At 38.9% G+C, this 22,920-nt stretch overlaps 3 protein-coding genes across 3 annotated transcripts; 1 reads left to right on the top strand and 2 right to left on the bottom strand.

The window, feature by feature from the left end:
• Nucleotides 1–2,016, bottom strand: LOC121321248 (olfactory receptor 52E4-like). Its single transcript, XM_041260149.1, has 2 exons — nt 1,121–2,016; nt 1–130 (listed from the first exon to the last, which is right to left on the bottom strand). The coding sequence occupies exons 1-2, from the start codon at nt 2,014–2,016 to the stop codon at nt 1–3; spliced, it is 1,026 nt and encodes a 341-aa protein (XP_041116083.1).
• A 7,166-nt stretch (nt 2,017–9,182) lies between these two features.
• Nucleotides 9,183–10,139, bottom strand: LOC121321249 (olfactory receptor 52E4-like). Its single transcript, XM_041260150.1, has one exon. It carries the CDS (start codon nt 10,137–10,139, stop codon nt 9,183–9,185), a length of 957 nt encoding a protein of 318 aa, XP_041116084.1.
• Nucleotides 10,140–15,295: 5,156 nt separating this feature from the next.
• LOC121321250 (olfactory receptor 52E4-like) lies at nt 15,296–20,310 on the top strand. The gene is made up of 3 exons (XM_041260151.1): nt 15,296–15,471; nt 15,620–15,713; nt 19,390–20,310. The coding sequence occupies exons 1-3, from the start codon at nt 15,296–15,298 to the stop codon at nt 20,308–20,310; spliced, it is 1,191 nt and encodes a 396-aa protein (XP_041116085.1).
• Nucleotides 20,311–22,920: the final 2,610 nt, after the last annotated feature.

Genomic DNA, 22,920 nt, shown 5'->3' on the forward strand with positions numbered 1-22,920 from the left:
CTACTTATAGTACAGGCTCAGAATCCCCTTTATGACAGTCTCACCTGCATCTTGAAGCATTCTATGTGTGCCCATGTACTGTATTTGGCATAGTGGTGCTTTTGGAAACAGGCCAGGTGCTCCATGGACACAGAGCTATGTCATGACTGTTTGTCCTGTGTCCTGTGCACAGAAGCTGCTCAAATAGATTAATTCATTCAGATCCATGTTTTTATTTATTTGTTGGTCCTGAATTAGCCAATACTAACAGAAGTGAATAACAGCAGTAAATAAATACCACAGATAACATCTTAAAATGTATTAATGTATTTATTCATTTGTTTTTATATTTTACTTTTTGCACTGTATTCCTTTGAATTTAAGGCACACTTTTTAAGAATGTTTTTTCTTCTCAAAAATAGCCTGCATTTTAAATTTGAGTACAGTGATGTGTGTATTAAAATCAGCAGCAAAAGCCTGAGAAAAGATGTTGATAATATTTATACATCCACCTGCTATGTATTAGCTGCTAATAGATTTCAAATATATTAACAAATAACAAGAAAAAAGTGTTCACAAATCAATTTTTATTAAGATTATCTGCCTAAATTAATATATAAATATATATATATATATAAATTATATATATATATATATATATATATATATATATATAATATATATATAAAAATTATATATATATATATAAATAAATAAATAAATTAAAAAAAAAATTATAATACAAAAAAATATTAAACACATATAATTTCCATTTCACATATGGATTATTTATAAGTTTTATATACACCACAAATATCAAGACTATATAAATATACAAGCTGTTGACTTCTGTATTAAATACTCTATCAGTACTACCTCTTGCCTTCTAGCTGCAGTAAACCAGTCAGTTTTTTTTTATTACTAGCATATTCACAGATTATTCAATTGACAGGTTGCTATTTTAAAATAATTTTTATTTGCCAAGTGTAAATGTGACCCATTTATTTGTGATACTAGCAAACAAAACAAAAAACAACAACCTGTATATTTAAAGTTATTTAAAAAAAAAAAAAAAAAAAATCATTTATCATTTGGGTTAATCTTTTTCCTTAAAAAATGCTTTTGAAATCCTTGACGAATTTCCTTTGTCTTCACTCCATAAACTATAGGATTCAACATCGGTGGCACAAGAAGATATAAGACAGAAAACATAACATGAATTCCGGGTGGGACATTTTTACCAATCCTATAAGTTACAAAAGTAAACAACATGGTTGTATAAAAATACATTATAACAAACAAATGGGAGCCACAGGTGTTAAATGCCTTGAGCCGAGCTGCCTTTGATCCAAGCTTTGAGACAGCTCGAAGAATCACTGCATAAGTAAATAGGATAAACAAGACATCCATGCCTGCTATCACAAAGGCTACAGATAGACCATAATAACTATTCATTGTGATATCTTTACAGGCCAACTTTGCAACAGCCATATGATCACAAAAGCAATGTTGGATAGTGTTGGCTGAACAGTAAGGCAACATTGATGCTAATGTAGGTATGAGTCCAGTTAAAATAAAACCTCTTGCAAAAAGTACCCCTATAATTTTAACCATTTTAGCATTGGTCAATATAGTTGTGTAAAGCAAGGGGTTGCATATTGCAACATACCTGTCATAAGCCATTACTGCCAGAGTTGAAGACTCCAGTGAAGACAGGAAATGAATGGAGAACATTTGAATAAAGCATCCTTCAAAAGAAATAGTGCTGTCTTTTTGCCAGAACATCTGTAGCATTTTAGGGATTGTAGAAGTGCATAAACCAATATCTACCATTGCCAACACACAAAGGAAAGTATACATAGGTGTATGTAGATTAGGTTCAAGTTTAACAATGCAAATTAGCAAAATATTCCCAACAATGGCTAGAATATACATCACAGAGAAAGGAAGAGTGAGCCAGTGCTGGTAGCTTTCTAATCCAGGAAATCCAATTAGAATAAACTCTGTGTTTACAGTTGAGATGTTTCCTGTTGACATTTCTGGTTTCTGTAAAAATTATATAATTAGTTTACATTCAAATCTAATCATATCCAAATACTGTTATCATATTAGTAGTACAGCTGCATAATGTAAATGCATTTTAGAAAAACTGTTGAAGTAGATTTGTTTATGCTGTGTTAATTACTAGATCAAATATTATGAGTATATCACAGTTAATCTAATAAACAGTAATACATCTTAACGTCTATTAACAATACATGTTTTATAAACATTTGAATTATAAATTATGTTTCAAAGAGTGAAAAGAATGAAGTTGCAAAACATTGTTTTATTATGCTTATATATTTTTTTTATTTAAAAACAAGACCATCATTATTTAAATAAAACACATTATCATTATACAATAAAGCCTTATAATACGTTTTCAGATGAAAAGACTCACCAACATGGAAGGATTTGAGTGCTAAAGTTTAAACGGCATACTGAAGTAAGGTCAGCTACAACAGGATATAATTTAAAGGGTATTTATGACATAGCAGGATATACTCAGTGGGATTAATTTATCCTTTGTGGTCATTTCTAATAAGCATTTTTTTTACAGAATCTTCTCAACCCCACAAGAGAATGAGAAGGTAATTGGCCAATTTTGTTTCAGTGGAGCAATACCTGTGATACGCTTATGCAATCTCAAAACTACCACTAAGCAGGTGTTGCTGTACCTTGAAAGCCCATGCTGAAAATACCATTTGCCAGCGTTTCTTCACAAACTATAAGAAAAAAAGCTTCCTGTGCTACAGTACAGATATTGAAGATATAATTGCATGATGCAAGTAGTACCAGGAGCATGCCGACTTGGTTAACAAACTGTCCAAATATTGATTGAAATGGCTCTCCAGGACATGAATTGCACATCCCTTATCTATACCGTGGCAGAGTACTGAAACAAAGGTGTATGGCTTTACTGCACAGACAAAGTTGTACTGTGTAAAGGATAATCTTTGTTCCTGAAGCTTAAATGGAGTTCTAGCAGACTGTCAATGCATCATTGGTTTACGCAAGTCATTAAGAAAATAAGAACATAAGAAAGTTTACAAACAAAAGCTGGCCATTCGGCCCATCTTGCTTGTTTGGTTGTTAGTAGCTTATTGATCCCAGAATCTCATCAAGCAGCTTCTTGAAGGATCCCAGGGTGTCAGCTTCAACAACATTACTGGGGAGTTGATTCCAGACCCTCACAATTCTCTGTGTAAAAAAGTGCCTCCGATTTTCTGTTCTGAATGCCCCTTTATCTAATCTCCATTTGTGACCCCTGGTCCTTGTTTCTTTTTTCAGGTCAAAAAAGTCCCTTGGGTCGACATTTTCAATACCTTTTAGAATTCTGAATGCTTGAATCAGGTCGCCACATAGTCTTCTTTGTTCAAGACTGAATAGCTTCAATTATTTTAGCCTGTCTGCATATGACATGCCTTTTAAACCCGGAATAATTCTGGTCGCTCTTCTTTGCACTCTTTCTAGAGAAGCAGTATCCTTTTTGTAACGAGGTGACCAGGACTGAACACAATATTCTAGATGAGGTCTTACTATCTTGTTGGCCTTTTTTTAATAGCTTCCCCACATTGTCTAGATGAACACATTTCTGAGTCAACATAAACTCCAAGGTCTTTTTCATAGATTCCTTCTTCAATTTCTCCCATATGATATTTATGATTCACATTTTTATTGCCTGCGTGCAGTACCTTACATTTGTCTCTATTAAATGTCATTTGCCATGTGTCTGACCAGTTGTGAATCTTGTCTAGGTCATTCTTAATGACCTTTGCTGCTGCAACAATGTTTGCCACTCCTATTTTTGAGTCATTTGCAAATTTAAGTTTGCTTACTCTACTAGAATCTAAGTCATTAATGTAGATTAGGAAGAGCAGAGGACCAAATACTGATCCCTTTGGTACTCCACTGGTTACCTCGCTCCATTTTGAGGTTTCTCCTCTAATCAGTACTTTCTGATTTCTACATGTTAACCACTCCCTAATCCATGCACATGCGTTTCCTTGAATCCCTACTGCATTCAGTTTGAGAATTAATCTTTTATGCGGAACTTTGTCAAAAGCTTTCTGGAAATTAAAATAAACCATATCATATGCTTTGCAACTATCCATTATCGATGTTGCATCCTCAAAAAAATCAAGCAGGTTAGTTAGACACAATCTCCCTTTCCTAAAACCATGCTGACTGTTTCCCAGGATAGTGTTACCATATAGGTAATTTTCCATTTTAGGTCTTATTATAGTTTCCATAAGTTTACATATACAGGCGATCCTTGACTTACGACGCACGGCACGTACGACTCTTTTGCATTATTACCCTGCTTCGACTTTACGACTTTGATATGTCATTGCGTCATGTGCTCAGCTCTGTGTCTGAACCGCAGTACCTGCCGTGGTCGCCCTGACTTAGTCTAGCGGTTTTTTTTTTTTTTTTTTTTTTTATGCACATAACAGTTTTTTTTTGTTTATTTTTTTTTTTAATGTATTTGCCGTTAACAATGTCTGATAAGAGCAATTGACTCAAAACAAAACCTAAGCTGTGAGCTCTATCACATGATGAGGGCTTAACTTCAGGTGATTGTATTTCCTGCTATGAGTACCACATACACACTGAATACGTCATCTGTACAAGCCAGGTAGGTGTCTAAGTAATATGTGCGAAATCACCGGGCTGAGTGTAAAAAGTTAAATAAATATTTGCATGAGTACAATATAACGGGTCATTTTTGTAAAACTATATTCCTGAAGAGTCAGGAACGTAACCCCAATTTATAACATTGTTCCTATGGGAAAATGTGCTTCGACTTACGACGCTTCGACTTACAATGCGACTTTCAGGAACCAATTGTGTCGTAAGTGCGAGGACTACCTATAGTAGAAGTCAGGCGTATTGGTCTGTAGTTACCTGGTTCGGTTTTGTTTCCCTATTTGTGGTTCGGTATTACGTTTGCAATTCTCCAGTCTGTCGGTACAACCCCTGTGTCAAGAGACTGTTGCATGATCTTGGTTAGTGGTTTGTAAATAACTTCTTTCATTTCTTTGAGTACTATTGAGAGGATCTCATCTGGCCCAGGAGATTAATTTATTTTATCACCTCCTAGTCCCTTTAACACTTCTGCCTCTGTTGTGCTAAAGTTATTTTAAACTAGATAGGAATTTGTACTTAATTAAGAATTAGATAAACATGTCTGCATAATAAATAAATAAGAATAAGAAAGCAAAAAGTAAAAGTGATCAAAACCCAGAAATGTGATTGCAAACATAACTTAAAATATATTAATTCCAGGGCCGGCCTAAGGGTTTTTACTGCCCTAGCCAAAAGAAATTTTGCCGCCCTCCCTTTTCACATTTATATATATATAATATATTATATATATATATATATATATATAGATATAGAGATATATATATATATATATATATATATATATATAGATATATATAGATATATCTATATATATATATATACCCAAAATTCGCGAAATAGGAAATTTTCATCCAGTAGGTTTCTGTGCGTCATCAATTCGAGACTGGAGATGGAATTGTTTTCCTGTAACTCATTGAAGAGGCCCATCTATTATTTTTTTTTTATAATACATGGATACCCTTGTGATCATAATATTAAAGAAGATGAGGTTCAGCAATACAGTTCTTTTTTTTTTTTTTTTTTTAATAGTGTTTTTCAGTGCTGTACAGATGTTCTATGTCGTTATCTGTTTCGTTTCTCTGAGATACGAATGTACCAGCTTTACATCTTTTTTTAATGTAGTCTCATTTTGTTGATCATTGTGAACATTTCTGTACTGTGGGTGTTGTTGAGTGATTGGAAAAGAGACATTTTGTGTTTGAATTGAAAGTGATGGCCTCGAGGAGTCAAATGGGTCAAGTTCAAGTATATTTTCCTCTAGAGGAATTATCACTTTTTGATGTCACTACCATAGTATTATCACTTTTTTTTCGAATGGCTCAGGATGCAAAGGTCATAAATTTCCATTTTAGTTTCATCAGACCACAAAACTTTTTGCAACATGGCTACATAATCTGTGTTTTTTTGCATACTTCAAATGGGATTCAAGGTTGGTTCTTGAGTAATGGCTTCCTTCTTGTACCCTACCATACAGGCCAGATTTGTGGAGTGCTTGGGATATTGTTGTCACATGCACACTTTGGCCAGTCTTGGCCATAAAAGCCTGTAGTTCTTGTAAAGTTGCCATTGGCCTCTCGGTAACCTCTCTGATCAGTCTCCTTCTTGTTTGGTCATCCAGTTTGGATGGACAGCCTGATCTAGGCAGGGTCTTGGAGGTGCCATACACCTTGCACCTCTTAATAATCGTCTTGACCGTGCTCCAAGGGATATCAAGGCCTTTGATATTTTTTTTATACCCATCCCCTGATCTGTGCCTTTCAACAACTTTGTCCTGGAGTTCTTTTGAAAGCGATTGGTTACACTTGAGCTCATTTAGGATTGCTATTACATTGTGGGTGGACACTTATCCAGCCAAGCTATTTCAGTTTTTATTTTTAATTAATTTTCTACAAATTTCTAGAATATTTTTTTTTCACTTGGAAATTGTGGGGTAGGATGTGTAGATAAATGAAAAAAAAACTATTTTAATGCATTTTATTTCCAGGCTATAAGGCAACAAAAGGTGAACATTTTGAGAGAGGGTGTCGACTTTCTATAGACACTGTATATATATATATATATATATATATATATATATATATATATACACAATGAACAAAAACACATTTGTTAGTAGAAAATTAGCCAAGTTAATAGAAACAATGGCAGCAACCTTGACCCCCCATCACTTTCACAGTTGTGCCTATTTGCTTTGTGCTGGGCAAGGTTGCCCCAGTGGTTTCTTGAAACTTGGCTTGTGTTTTTGATATCTCCACTTTAAATGTCTGGGCGCTTTTGATAACTTGGTTTATGCTTGCAGGAAAATGTTCCATTTTAAAACAGAAATAAATAATTTAATATAAATGATATAAACGTCACAATAACAAGTTAATTGTCATTTAACTCGGGTGTCCTGTAATATACATATCCATGAATAAAAGTGCCTGGAGTCTGCAAAAATCTGCAAAAAAAACAAAAAAAACAGGAGAAAAAGAAGAACATTTTTACTTTACTTTAGAGACTTATTTCTCTTACTATATGATAGGTATTGACTTTTTTCTATATTTCACCTAAGAGTGTTGGTGCTTTTGGCTGATTTACTTTGATTTACCCTGAAAACACGTAAACTATCCTTGCTATATATTTTTAATCATTGTAAAAAACGTATCTAATAATTTTCGATATTTAATATATCCCAAGTGGCGCATCCGGTAAAGGCGCGTCACGTGGAGTGCAGGATGCGCCCTACAGCCTTGACGTCATCGTTTCGGGTCCAGGCTATTCCACTGCTGACCCCAGGCCATTCCCGGGTCTCGACGTGTGACACCCAGACGTTACATTTCTTGCGCCAGCCGACTGCCGCCCGTAAGAAGCGGTCGCTGACGGCGGCATGCTGTCGCCTAGCACGAAACAGTGTTTGTCAGGGTACTCGAGTGAGTCAGCGCAGGGGTGTTAGCGGTGAGCTGAGCCTAAAACTGTTTATTCCAAATTGGGGAATAAAAATTGGTTATTCCAAATTGGGGAGATAATGATAAAAACAACTGGCCACTACTAAATTTAAAAGGGAAAAAAGATATTTAGTTAATTACATGGGAGACAAGAGCACGCAGGGGCTGTCAGTGTGTCACTAAGGCAGACAGGCTGTGTTGTTGTTTTAATCATTTTCATTTATTCAGTAGTATCCCTTTATTATAATTTTTCAAATGTAAACATTTTGTTTCACAGAACCTCAAATAGCACTAATCTTACTTTACCTAAGGTAACATTAGGTAACCCAAGATTAGTGCTTATCAGGGTCTGTGAAATCTCAATCACCACTCAGAAAAGAATCACCAATAAAACTATTTAAAAATATATAACATTGATTCTGAAATAGCACTGCTGAATAATGTTACACTAACATATTGAATTACAAACAGCTTTGTAGTTTTCCATATACTGTACTTAACAAAAAACTGACAAAAATGTGTGAGGGTGGAATGAGCATAGCCATGTACATTTGAACACTTTCTATAGCATTGTTCCTCAATTCTTCTAAGAGCCGTTGGTTTACACTGGCCATCCGGTGCTACTTATAGTAATGGACTCAGAATCCCCTTTATGACAGTCTCACCTGCATCTTGAAGCATTCTTTGTGTGCCCATGTACTGTATTTGGCATAGTGGTGCTTTTGGTTTCCAGCACCATTGCACTCAATAAAGTCATACAAGGAAACAGGCCAGGTGCTCCATGGACACAGAGCTATCTCATGACTGTTTGTACTGTGTCCTGTGCACAGAAGCTGCTCAAATAGATCCATTCATAATGGTTTCTGATTTCTTTCCTGTTTTTTTTTTTTTTTTTTTTTTTTTTTTTTTTTGGTTTGTCTGAATTGGCTGATATTAATTGAAATTAATAATAGTAGTAAACAAATACCACAGATAACATCTTGAAATGTATTAATTTATTTGTTTTTATATTTTACTTTTTGCACTGTATTCCTTTGAATTTAAGGCACACTTTTTAAGAATGTTTTTTTCTTCTCAGAAATGGCCTGCATCTTAAATTTGAGTACAGTGATGTGTGTATTGAAATCGGCAACAAGAGTCTGAGAAAAGATGTTGATAATACTTATATATCCACCTGCTGTGTATCAGTTGCTAATAGATTTCAAATATATTAACAAAAAACAAAACAATTGTTATTAAGATTATCTGCCTATATTAAAAAATATATATTATAATATTACAAATTAAACACATATCATTTCCATTTTACATATGGATTATTTATGCATTTTACATACACCAAAATTATCAAGACTATATAAATATACAAACTGTTGCCTTCTGTATCAGTACTACCTCTTGCCTTTTAGCTGCAGTAACCCAGTCCATTTTTTATTACTAGCATCTTCACAGATTATTCAATTGACAGGTTGCTATTTTAAAATCATTTCTATTTGCCAAGTGTAAATGAATGACTCATTTATTTGTGATACTAGCAAACAAAACAAAAACCAACAGCCTGTATATTTAAAGCAATTTAAAAAATCATTTATCATTTAGGTTAATCTTTTTCCTTAAAAAATGCTTTTGAAATCCTTGACGAATTTCCTTTGTCTTCACTCCATAAACTATAGGATTCAACATCGGTGGCACAAGAAGATATAAGACAGAAAACATAACATGAATTCCGGGTGGGACATTATTACCAAACCTATAAGTTACAAAAGTAAACAATGTGGTTGTATAAAAATACATTATAACAAACAAATGGGAGCCACAGGTGTTAAATGCCTTGACCCGGGCTGCCTTTGATCCAAGCTTTGAGACAGCTCGAAGAATCACTGCATAAGTAAATATGATAAATGTGATATCCGTGCCTGCTATCACAAAGGCTACAGCTAGACTATAATAACTATTCATTGTAATATCCTTACAGGCCAACTTTGCAACAGCCATATGCTCACAAAAGCAATGCTGGATAGTGTTTGCTGAACAGTAAGGCAACATTGATGCTAATGTAGGTATGAGTCCAGTTAAAATAAAACTTCTTGCAAAAAGTACCCCTATAATTTTAGCCATTTTACCTTTGGTCAATATAGTTGTGTAAAGCAAGGGGTTGCATATTGCAACATACCTGTCATAAGCCATTGCTGCCAGTGTTGAAGACTCCAGTGAAGACAGGACATGAATGAAGAACATTTGAATAAAGCATCCTTCAAAAGAAATAGTGCTGTCTTTTTGCCAGAACATCTGTAGCATTTTAGGGATTGTAGAAGTGCATAAACCAATATCTACCATTGCCAACACACAAAGGAAAGTATACATAGGTGTATGTAGATTAGGTTCAAGTTTAACAATGCAAATTAGCAAAATATTCCCAACAATGGCTAGAATATACATAACAGAGAAAGGAATAGTGAGCCAGTGCTGGTAGCTTTCTAGTCCAGGAAATCCAATCAGAATAAACTCTGTGTTTACAGTTGAGATGTTTCCTGTTGACATTTCTGGTTTCTGTAAAAATTATATAATTAGATTACATTCAAATCTAATCATATCCACATACTGTTATCATATTAGTAGTACAGCTGCATAATGTAAATGCATTACAGTAAAAATACTGTTGAAGTACTGTAGATTTGTTTATGTTGTGTTAATTATAAGATCAAATGTTATAAATATATCATAGTTAATCTAACAAACAGTAATATATCTTCACATCTATTAATAATGCATGTTTTATAAATATTTGTATTATAAATGATGTTTCAAAGAGTGAAAAGAATGAAGTAGCAAAACATTGTTTTATTATTCTTATATTTTTTTTATTTAAAAACAAGACCCTCATTATTTAAATAAAACACATTATACAATAAAGCCTAATTATACAGTTTCAAATGAAAAGACTCACCAACATGGAAGGATTTGAGAGCTAGAGTTTAAACGGCATACTGAAGTAAGGTCAGGTGCAACAGGGTATGATTTAAAGGGTATTTATGACACAGCGGGATATACTCAGTGGGACTAATTTATCCTTTGTGGTCGTTTCTAATATCAGGTTTTTTTTTTTTTTTTTTTTTACAGAATCATCTCAACCCCACAAGAGAATGAGAAGGCAATTGGCCAATTTCATTTCAGTGGAGCAATACCTGTGAGCCTATGCTGAAAATACGTTTTGCCAACGTTTCTTCACAAACTAAGAAAAAAAAAATAGCATCCTGTGCTACATTACAGATATTGAAGGAGCACACCTACTTGGTTAACAAACTGTCCAAATATTGATTGAATGGCTATCCAGGACAGGAATTGCATATCCCTTATCTGAACAGTGACAGAGTACTGAAACCAAGGTGTAAGCCTGTACTGTACAGACCAAGCTGTACTGTGTAAAGGATCATTTTTGTTCCTGAAGCTTAAATGGAGTTCTAGCATACTGTCAATGCATCACTGGCTTACACAAGTCATTACATAACAGGAAGCAGAGGATTTTTACTTAATTAAGAATTGGATAAACTTATATATAATAGATGTGTTACAGGAATATAATTTTATCCAGGGTTTCTCTAGCGTCATAAATTACGAGACCGAAGGTCGAGTAATTTATAAACTGTTACAGAAACCCGAGATGGGGTTGTTTTTGTGTAACGCTCTGAAGAGGCCCATCTGTTATTTTTTCTAATACATGGATACCCTTAATATCAAAAAGATGTGCTTAAGCACTTCAGTTCTGTTTTGTTTTTGTTTTTGTTTTTTTTAATAGTCAAAAAGCTACACACTGTCAGATAGTTTCCTCTAGCTACGAATGTACCCGCTTTTACCTCTTTTTTTATGTATTCTCATTTTGTTAATCATTGATGATCATTTCTGTACTGTGGGTGTTGTTGAGAGATTGAAAAGGAGACATTTTGCGTTTGAATTGAAAGTCATGGTCTCATTCTAATCCTCATAATCTTCCAACTCATTCTGGACTTTTTCACCGCTTCACAGATAGGCACTATCTTTCAGCCTTCAGCTCTGTCCCTAACAGCCTGACTCCAGTCGAGCCATTCGGTACAAAAAGGCATAATAGCACAGTAGTGACATAAAAATTGTCATAATTCCTTCTATAGGAAAATATACTTGAACTTTGACACATTCAACTCCTCAAGACCATCGCTTTCAATTCAAAACACAAAATGTCTCATTTTCAATCACTTGACAACATCCACAGGACAGAAATATTCATTAATGATCAACAAAATTAGAATACATAAAAAAAAAAAAAAAATAATAATATATTGAATGCGCCGATTGTCCGGTTTGTACGTTGGCAAGCATCCAGTTGTCAGGTAAAAGTGTGCCAATGTTGTAGTGTTGTTGTGAAGGGTTAGGTCTTGGGTGTCTAAGCACTGAGGCACGGAGTGTCTAAGCACTGAGGCTCCAAGGCTCTAAGGCACTGAAGGCAGCGAGCACCTAGGGTGCATGCACTAAGGACACCAGGGCCGTACTGGGGTGCCGAAGCACTGAGGCATGGAGGTTCTGAGGAACTGAGCACCAAAGACATTAGCACCAAGGTCCTGGACAGGCGATTAGTCATCACACAATCTGGGGTAGCATGTAGCATATCGGTATACGGTCACACCTTATTGTTCGAGAACCAACGTCAACCACGTCCCTGCCCTTCGTCATGTCTTTTTTTTCCACAGGTCCAACGTCCCGTTACTAGACTTGGCGCACGGTCAGTCAGTTGACACAGATGGCCCTGTGCCTGAATGAGAAGGTCCCTGCGTAGCGGGATCCGCCACAGCTGTCCCGGAATGATCTGGTTCAGACCAGAAAACCATACCCTCCTGGGCCAGTACGGCGCAACCAGCCTCTCTGAATCCAGAACCACACTGGGCAATTTGTGGACTCCTCTGAGGCAAACATGTCGGCTGTCGCACTGCCGAACCTGTGCCAAATCATGCCTAATCACTTGGGGATGCAGGCGCCACTCAGTGTGCCTAGGAGCCCCCCTCGACAGCAGGTCTGCTGCCTGGTTCGAAACCCACGGCAGGTGGACTGCCCTGAGGGACAGAAAAATCAGTTGTGCCCAGGTGAGCAACTGGAACACCGCTTTATGCAACCCCAGGGACTGTAGTCCCCTCTGGTGATTGACATATGCCACGACAGTGGTATTGTCCATGCACACTTTCACTGACTGTTTGAGATGAAAAAGGGACAGACAGGCTTGCAATGCACTTACCCTGTCGGCCGACAGGGAAGCGAGCATGGAGCGGGAATCCAGCCAGATCCCCAGTCCAGACCGTCACTTGCGCCGGCTGCGCTCCAGAAAAAAGTCTCCAGGTTGAGTGTGAGCCCCTGCTGGGTAAGATGGCTGCCATCACTAGAGCCGTGTGAGATTACGGCTTGCTCCCGCATTCTGGCCACAGATGAGCCAGTCGTCCAAGTAATTGTGGACCCTGACCCCTTGCAGCTGCAGGGGTGCCAGAACTGTGTCCATGCACTTGTAGAAAGTCCTGGAAGAAAGAGACAGACCAAATGGTAGAACACAGAACTCATACAAGCTTCCCCGAAAGGCAAAGCGGAGGTACTTTATGTGGCCAGGACGTATTGGGACATGAAAGTACCCGTCCTGGAGGTTCACAGTTGCAAACCAGTCGCTAGACATACTCCACCGGAACCACCTAATTCCGACCAGACAGACTGAAGAATGTGATGGGTATTGCAGTTAGCATCTTGAACTTCCTCTCCTTCAGGAATATGTTCAGGCCTCTGAGATCCAAAATGGAACAGAGCCCACCGTCCAACTTTGGTACCAGAAAATACCTTGTGTAAAAATACTCCTGTTGACATGACGGATTCTACAAGGTGAATTGAACTGTTTTGTAAGTAAAGCATTCAATTCTTGCGTGAGGACAGAAGCCTGTGCGGAGTCGGACACCAAAGTGTTCACGAGCCCCTGGAAGGGAGGTGGTCCGGCTCGAAACTGGAGTGAGTAGCCGGAGTGGATGGTTGCAAGCACCCCAGTGTTGGTGGTGCATTTCCTCCATGCCAGAAGGTGGTTCTGGCTGAATGGGGTGCAGGGTCCATCAGGGTTGCTGTCAATGTCTATAACTGAAGTACAGTTCGAGCCATCCTGCAAGGGGCGCCATATGGTGAAGACCGAGAGGATGAAAGAGGAGACTGGCGGCCCAGCAGACCCTAAGAGCTGTTGGCACTTATAGCGGACAACTAGTCTACCCTTACGCACCTGGGTATCCTGCCTGCTTGGCCAAGGTGGAGCAGCCACCAGGACAGTGCGTACAATGGTCTGTGGAGCAGCAGCTCTAGGTCTCCATCCCTTTTGCCCCTGGTGCTGGATATGAGCGGGTCACGGAAGCGGCTCTGCGAGCTGCTTTGATGACTCCCCACGGCTGGCCCAAGGTGTAGCCGGGGGTGATGGGCACGTTGAGCAGGGATGCTTTGTCCCTGTCCAGGACCCTGGCCTGGGAGAACCAAAGCTGGTGTTGCGCAACCACAAGGGCTCCCAGGTTACGTCCAATAGCTTAGCCACTGTACTGAGCTATGCGGAGCAGCTGGTCATTCACCAGCCTCAGCTCATTAATAATATGAGAAGGCTGGGCAGACAGGTCCTGCAGCAATTTGCTGCAATTGGTACACAGTTTTAACAGACCAGCAGTATTTGCTAGTCTTGCTGCCAGTGCTCATATGATGTATACCCTTTATAAGTGCGTCTCCATGACCCTGCATATGTTCACAATTTGGGCAGGAAAAGTCGGAACCATCAACCATTATGTACATAAATACATCGTGCACTTAGTTGCATGTGTGCGAGTGAAGGTTGTATGTCGTGGCATTTTAGGGGGTCCCCTGGTTTACTTTTTACGGCAGTTAACCGCTACAACAATCTGTTTACAAAATAAGTTTTAAAATGTCTGTGATATGAATAGCATCACGAACGGACGATAAACTGATTTTTGTCTGTGCTTCCCCCTGCTCCAGTTTAGGGTGCATGGTTACAGGCTGTGAACCTCCTGAAAGGAAAGCCATAAAGAGCCAAAGAGCATTCTACACCAGGTAGAGTTAGAGATAATAAAGTCGAAGATACTAAATGCACAAAAGGTGGAATGCTCTGGCCGCAGATCTCACCTTTTGTGCTGTGTGCGCCAGTTTTCAAAAGAGGTCCAGGGCTAAGAGGGCAGACCATGCTGAGGGTTGTTCCACCTCCTCTGGCTCTCCGTGGCCTTTGCTGACACTCACAGGAGCCCCTCACATGAGCTGTCTGCGAGCCGCAGTGGTTGGTCTGTGTCTCGCACTCCAGAGCACAAGACCAAGAAAGCGAAGAAGCGCAGGCAGTTGCCCAGTGGAGATGTGTTAGTCTTATGTCCACAAATGATGCAGCTAGCAAGCACGGTTGCAGTCACTGTCATAGCGTCTTGTCAATTTGACAGTTCCCACTGCACCCACTCCAGCTTTTGGGTTACAATGCTGTCCCGTGACTTTTCCTGCCCAAATAAACAGTGCAGGGTCATGGAGACGCACTTAAAAGGGTATACGGCACGGGAGCACTGGCAGCAAGACTAGCAAATACTGCTGGTCTGTTAACTGTGTACCAATTGAAGCTGCTGCTGGACCTGCCTGCCCATCCTTCTCCTCATATTATTAATGAGTTGAAGCTGATGAATGTCCAGCTGATCTACATAGCTCGGCAGAGTGGCCAAGCTATTGGACGTAACCTGGGAGCCCTTGTGGTTGCGCAACACCAGCTTTGGTTCTCCCAGGCCAGGGTCCTGGACAGGGACAAAGCATCCCTGCTCAACGTGCCCATCACCCCCGGCTACACCTTGGGCCAGCCGTGGGGAGTCATCAAAGCAGCTCGCAGAGCCGCTTCCGTGACCCGCTCATATCCAGCACCAGGGGCAAAAGGGATGGAGACCTAGAGCTGCTGCTCCACAGACCATTGTACGCACTGTCCTGGTGGCTGCTCCACCTTGGCCAAGCAGGCAGGATACCCACAACCGACCCTCAGCAGCGGCAGGTAGTGCTCGGCAGAGACCCCAGCAGCACATTCAACAGAGACAGTACCATCCGAACACAGTCCAGCAGGCTCAGCAAAAGCAACAGCAACCCTGATGGACCCTGCACCCCATTCAGCCAGAACCACCTTCTGGCATGGAGGCAATGCACCACCGACACGTGGGTGCTTGCAACCGTCCACTCCGGCTGCTCACTCCAGTTTCGAGCCGGACCTCTTCCCTTCCAGGGGCTTGTGAACACTTTGGTGTCCGATTCCGCACAGGCTTCTGTCCTCACGCAAGAATTGAACGCTTTACTCACAAAACGTGCAATTCACCTTGTAGAACCCTCATGTCAGCAGGAGGGTTTTTACTCAAGGTATTTTCTGGTACCAAAGCGGGACGACGGGCTCCATTCCATTTTGGATCTCGGAGGCCTACATTTATTCCTGAAGGAGAGGAAGTTCAAGATGCTAACTGCAATACCCATCACATTCTTCAGTCTGTCTGGTCGGGCGACTGGTTTGCAACTGTGAACCTCCAGGACGGGTACTTTCATGTCCCAATACGTCCTGGCCACATAAAGTACCTCCGCTTTGCCTTTCGGGGAAGCTTGTATGAGTTCTGTGTTCTACCATTTGGTCTGTCTCTTTCTTCCAGGACTTTCTACAAGTGCATGGACACAGTTCTGGCACCCCTGCGGCTGCAGCGGGTCAGTGTCCTCAGTTACTTGGATGAAAGGTTCATCTGTGGCCAGTCGCGGGAGCAAGCCATGTCTCACACGGCTCTAGTGACGGAGCATCTTACCAGCTTGGGCACACATTCAATCTGTTAAAGAGCTCCCTGCAGCCGGAGAAAGTGACTGTTTTCCTGAGGATCTGGCTGGATTCCCGCTCCATGCTCGCTTCCCTGTCGGCCAACAGGGTAAGCGCATTGCAAGCCTGTCTGTCCCTTTTTCATCTCAGACAGTCTGAAAGTGTGCATTGGACCTGACAATGCACCACTGTTCCCCCCCCCCCACCCCCCCCCCCCCCCCCACCGTGGACATCCACTGCTTGGCGTCACCAGAGGGGACTACAGTCCCTGGGGTTGCATAAAGCGGTGTTCCAGTTGCTCACCTGGGCACAACTGATTTTTCTGTCCCTCAGGGCAGTCCACCTGTTGTGGGTTTTGAACCAGGCAGCAGACCTGCTGTCGAGGGGGGCTCCTAGGCACGATGAGTGGCACCTGCATCCCCAGGTGGTTAGCCATGATTTGGCACAGGTTCGGCAGTGCGACAGCCGACATGTTTGCCTCAGAGGAGTCCACAAATTGCCCAGTGTGGTTCTGGATTCAGAGAGGCTGGTTGCGCCGTACTGGCCCAGGAGGATATGGTTTGACACTCTGAGCCAGCTCATTCAGGGACAGCCGTGACGGATCCCGCTACGCACGGACCTTCTCAGTCAGGCTCAGGGCCGTCTGTGTGTGACTGACTGCACGCGGTTCAGATCATTGCCCGCCCTGCACCTTTTTTTTCTGTACTGCTTCCCTGCACCTAACTGCAACCAAGAGCTTGTATATCCACACTGGCATATGCTACATGCTACCCCAGATTGTGTGATGACTAATCGCCTGTCCAGGACCTTGGTGCTAATGTCTTTGGTGCTCAGTTCCTCAGAACCTCCATGCCTCAGTGCTTCGGCACCCCAGTACGGCCCTGGTGTCCTTAGTGCATGCACCCTAGGTGCTCGCTGCCTTCAGTGCCTTAGAGCCTTGGAGCCTCAGTGCTTAGACACTCCGTGCCTCAGTGCTTAGACACCCAAGACCTAACCCTTCACAACAACACTACAACATTGGCACACTTTTACCTGACAACTGGATGCTTGCCAACGTACAAACCGGTTACGCGTTTTGGCCAATTACATTTTATTATTTTTTTTTTTTTTTTTTGCATAAGATCATTTTGTTGCTCATTAATGAACATTTCTGTACTGTGAGTGTTGTCGAGTGATTGAAAATGAGATATTTTGTGTTTGAATTGAAAGTGGTCTTGAGGAGTCGAATGGTTCAAAGTTCAAGTATATTTTCCTCTAGTCTAGGAATTATCACATTTTGACGTCACTACTGTGCTATTATGCCTTTTTGTACCGAATGGCTCGACTGGAGTCAGGCTGTTAGGGACAGAGCTGAAGGCTGAAAGATAGTGCCTATCTGTGAAGCGGTGAAAAAGTCCAGAATGAGTTGGAAGATTATGAGGATTAGAATGAGACCATGACTTTCAATTCAAACGCAAAATGTCTTGTTTTCAATCACTCGACAACACCCACAGTACAGAAATGTTCATTAATGATCAACAAAATGAGAATACGTTAAAAAAAAATGTAAAGCTGGTACATTCGTATCTCAGAGAAACTTAGAACATGTCTTTACATCTGTGTTAGAACTGAAAACACTATTACAAAAAAACAAAAACAAAAAACAAAACAGAACTGGAAATTGTGTTAGAACACACTATAATTCCCTAGGTAAGGGTATCCATGTATTAGAAAAAATAATAGATGGGCCTCTTCAGTGAGGTACAGGAAAACAATCCCATCTCTATTTTCTGTGACAGTTTATGCTCGTCGAGCTGGAGCCAGGAGCATTAAATACGGATCTCTTTGACCTCTTTTTAATATAAGGAACATTGTTTATGATAATATATATTCAAATAGGTTAAGAATTAATTCAATTTATTAGTAGACGAGGACAATACATTACTGACCACATTCGGCACTAGCGTACTGTCATAGATCCGTGAGGGTAAATTCGAAGGCCTTGTTTCTACTAGGAAATGTGTCATGTCGAACCAAGACTATGTCATGTCCGAATGGGAACCAAAGTCATGAGCCAAGGTTACAATTCTCTCTCCCTCTACGTTAAGGACAGACCTTCTCGGTACGTTAGTTATAAAACCCTGTCAAACAATTGGTGCATCCGCACGCACAGAGAGTTATAAGACATTACATCGTTGTCCTACGACATTGCAACCGTTTGGCATAGTCGCGCGGATCGTGTCCGGAGGTCCATAACGTAGGTGACCTTTACCAACTGTGAACCGGTTACGGAAGAGGTAAGAAACGCATTCTCTGGGGGTTGAGATAACACCCCCACTCGATATTCTGAAAAAAAAAAAAAAAAAAAAAAAAAAAAACCTTATTAGAAACGACCACAAAGGATAAATTAGTCCCACTGAGTATATCCCGCTGTGTCATAAATACCCTTTAAATCATACCCTGTTGCACCTGACCTTACTTCAGTATGCCGTTTAAACTCTAGCTCTCAAATCCTTCCATGTTGGTGAGTCTTTTCATTTGAAACTGTATAATAAGGCTTTATTGTATAATGTGTTTTATTTAAATAATGAGGGTCTTGTTTTTAAATAAAAAAAATAAGAATAATAAAACAATGTTTTGCTACTTCATTCTTTTCACTCTTTGAAACATCATTTATAATACAAATATTTATAAAACATGCATTATTAATAGATGTGAAGATATATTACTGTTTGTTAGATTAACTATGATATATTTATAACATTTGATCTTATAATTAACACAACATAAACAAATCTACAGTACTTCAACAGTATTTTTACTGTAATGCATTTACATTATGCAGCTGTACTACTAATATGATAACAGTATGTGGATATGATTAGATTTGAATGTAATCTAATTATATAATTTTTACAGAAACCAGAAATGTCAACAGGAAACATCTCAACTGTAAACACAGAGTTTATTCTGATTGGATTTCCTGGACTAGAAAGCTACCAGCACTGGCTCACTATTCCTTTCTCTGTTATGTATATTCTAGCCATTATTGGGAATATTTTGCTAATTTGCATTGTTAAACTTGAACCTAATCTACATACACCTATGTATACTTTCCTTTGTGTGTTGGCAATGGTAGATATTGGTTTATGCACTTCTACAATCCCTAAAATGCTACAGATGTTCTGGCAAAAAGACAGCACTATTTCTTTTGAAGGATGCTTTATTCAAATGTTCTTCATTCATGTCCTGTCTTCACTGGAGTCTTCAACACTGGCAGCAATGGCTTATGACAGGTATGTTGCAATATACAATCCCTTGCTTTACACAACTATATTGACCAAAGGTAAAATGGCTAAAATTATGGGGGTACTTTTTGCAAGATGTTTTATTTTAGCTGGACTTGTACCTGTTTTAGCATCAATGTTGCCTTACTGTTCAGCAAACACTATCCAGCATTGCTTTTGTGAGCATATGGCTGTTGCAAAGTTGGCCTGTAAGGATATTACAATGAATAGTTATTATAGTCTAGCTGTAGCCTTTGTGATAGCAGGCACGGATATCACATTTATCATATTTACTTATGCAGTGATTCTTCGAGCTGTCTCAAAGCTTGGATCAAAGGCAGCCCGGGTCAAGGCATTTAACACCTGTGGCTCCCATTTGTTTGTTATAATGTATTTTTATACAACCACATTGTTTACTTTTGTAACTTATAGGTTTGGTAAAAATATACCACCCCGAATTCATGTTATGTTTGCTGTCTTATATCTTCTTGTCCCACCGATGTTGAATCCTATAGTTTATGGAGTGAAGACAAAGGAAATTCGTCAAGGATTTCAAAAGCATTTTTTAAGGAAAAAGATTAACCTAAATGATAAATGATTTTTTAAATTGCTTTAAATATACAGGCTGTTGGTTTTTGTCTTGTTTGCTAGTATCACAGATGAATGAGTCATTCATTTACACTTGGCAAATAGAAATGATTTTAAAATAGCAACCTGTCAATTGAATAATCTGTGAAGATGCTAGTAATAAAAAATGGACTGGGTTACTGCAGCTAAAAGGCAAGAGGTAGTACTGATACAGAAGGCAACAGTTTGTATATTTATATAGTCTTGATAATTTTGGTGTATGTAAAATGCATAAATAATCCATATGTAAAATGGAAATGATATGTGTTTAATTTGTAATATTATAATATATATTTTTTAATATAGGCAGATAATCTTAATAACAATTGTTTTGTTTTTTGTTAATATATTTGAAATCTATTAGCAACTGATACACAGCAGGTGGATATATAAGTATTATCAACATCTTTTCTCAGACTCTTGTTGCCGATTTCAATACACACATCACTGTACTCAAATTTAAGATGCAGGATATTTTTGAGAAGAAAAAAATGGTTTAAAAAGTGTGCCTTAAATTCAAAGGAATACAGTGCAAAAAGTAAAATATAAAAACAAATAAATTAATACATTTCAAGATGTTATCTGTGGTATTTGTTTACTACTATTATTATTTCAATTAAGTAATCATTCAACTCCATTCAGGACCAAAAAAAAAAAAAAAAAAAAAAAAAACAGGAAAGAAAACATAAATCATAGTCCGTTTGACTGAATCCTTTCCTGAGCATAAACTGTGTCATGACACACAGTACAAACAGTCATAGAAACAGTCATGAGATAGCTCTGTGTCCATGGAGCACCTGGCCTGTTTCCTTGTATGACTTTATTGAGTGCAATGGTGCTGGAAACCAAAAGCACCACTATGCCAAATACAGTACATGGGCACACATAGAATGCTTCAAGATGCAGGTGAGACTGTCATAAAGGGGATTCTGAGTCCATTACTATAAGTAGCACCGGATGGCCAGTGTAAACCAACGGCTCTTAGAAGAATTGAGGAACAATGCTATAGAAAGTGTTCAAATGTACATGGCTATGCTCATTCCACCCGCACACATTTTTGTTAGTTTTTTGTTAAGTACAGTATATGGAAAACTACAAAGCGGTATGTAATTCAATATGTTAACGTAACATTATTCAGCAGGTTTCATTCAAAATAATGTGTTATATTTCTTAAATAGTTTTATATTTTTAAATAGTTTTATTGGTGATTCTTTTCTGAGTGGTGATTGAGATTTCACAGACCCTGATAAGCACTAATCTTGGGTTACCTAATGTTACCTTAGGTAAAGTAAGATTAGTGCTATTTGAGGTTCTGTGAAACAAAATGTTTACATTTGAAAAATTATAATAAAGGGATACTACTGAATAAATGAAAATGATTAAAACAACAACACAGCCTGTCTGCCTTAGTGACACACTGACAGCCCCTGCGTGCTCTTGTCTCCCATGTAATTAACTAAATATCTTTTTTCCCTTTTAAATTTAGTAGTGGCCAGTTGTTTTTATCATTATCTCCCCAATTTGGAATAACCAATTTTTATTCCCCAATTTGGAATAAACAGTTTTAGGCTCAGCTCACCGCTAACACCCCTGCGCTGACTCAGGAGCGGTGAAAACGAACACATGCTCTCCTCCGAGGCATGTGCCGTCAGCCGACTGCTTCTTTACACATTGCAGCCCACAGTGCAGCTCTGGCATCTTACCGGTCCAGCATGGACTAGCCGTGGACCCGAAACGTGACGTCAGGTGAGTGCCTCATCCTGCCGCCACGTGACCGCGCCCTTTACCGGATGCGCCCACTTTGGGATATAGTATATCGAAATTCATTAGATACGTTTTTTACCAATGATTAAATATACATCAAGGATAGTTTACGTGTTTTCAGGGTAAATCAAAGTAAATCAGCCAAAAGCACCAACACTCTTAGGTGAAATATAGAAAAAAAAGTAAATACCTGCCATACAGTAAGAGAAATAAATCATCAAAGTAAGGTAAAAATTTCCTCCTTTTTCTCCTTTTTTTTTGTTTTTTTTGTAGTTTTGCAGACCCCAGGCACATTTATCCGTGCATATGTATATTACAGGGCATCCGAGTTTAATGACAATTAATGTGTTTTGACGTCTGTATCATTTATATTAAATTATTTATTTTTGTTTTAAAATGGAACATTTTCCTGCAAGCATAAACCAAGTTATCAAAAGCGCCCAGACATTTAAAGTGGAGATATCAAAAACACAAGTCAAGTTTCAAGAAACCACTGGGGCAAACTTGTCCAGCCCCAAGCAAACACACAACTGTGTGAAAGTGATGGGGGGTCAAGGTTGCTGCCATTGTTTCTATTAACTTGGCTAATTTTCTACTAACAAATGTGTTTTTGTTTCATAGATATAGAGATATATATATTAATATATATATTAATATACAGTGCCTGTAGAAAGTCTACACCCTCTTTCAAAATTTTTACCTTTTGTTGCCTTATAGCCTGAATTAAAATGCATTACATTTTTTTTTTTCATTATCTACACATCCTACCCCACAACAAAAACATATTCTAGAAATTTGTAGAAAATTAATTAAAATG

Source organism: Polyodon spathula, chromosome 9, assembly GCF_017654505.1.
Source record: "Polyodon spathula isolate WHYD16114869_AA chromosome 9, ASM1765450v1, whole genome shotgun sequence".
NCBI classification, from domain to species: domain Eukaryota; kingdom Metazoa; phylum Chordata; class Actinopteri; order Acipenseriformes; family Polyodontidae; genus Polyodon; species Polyodon spathula.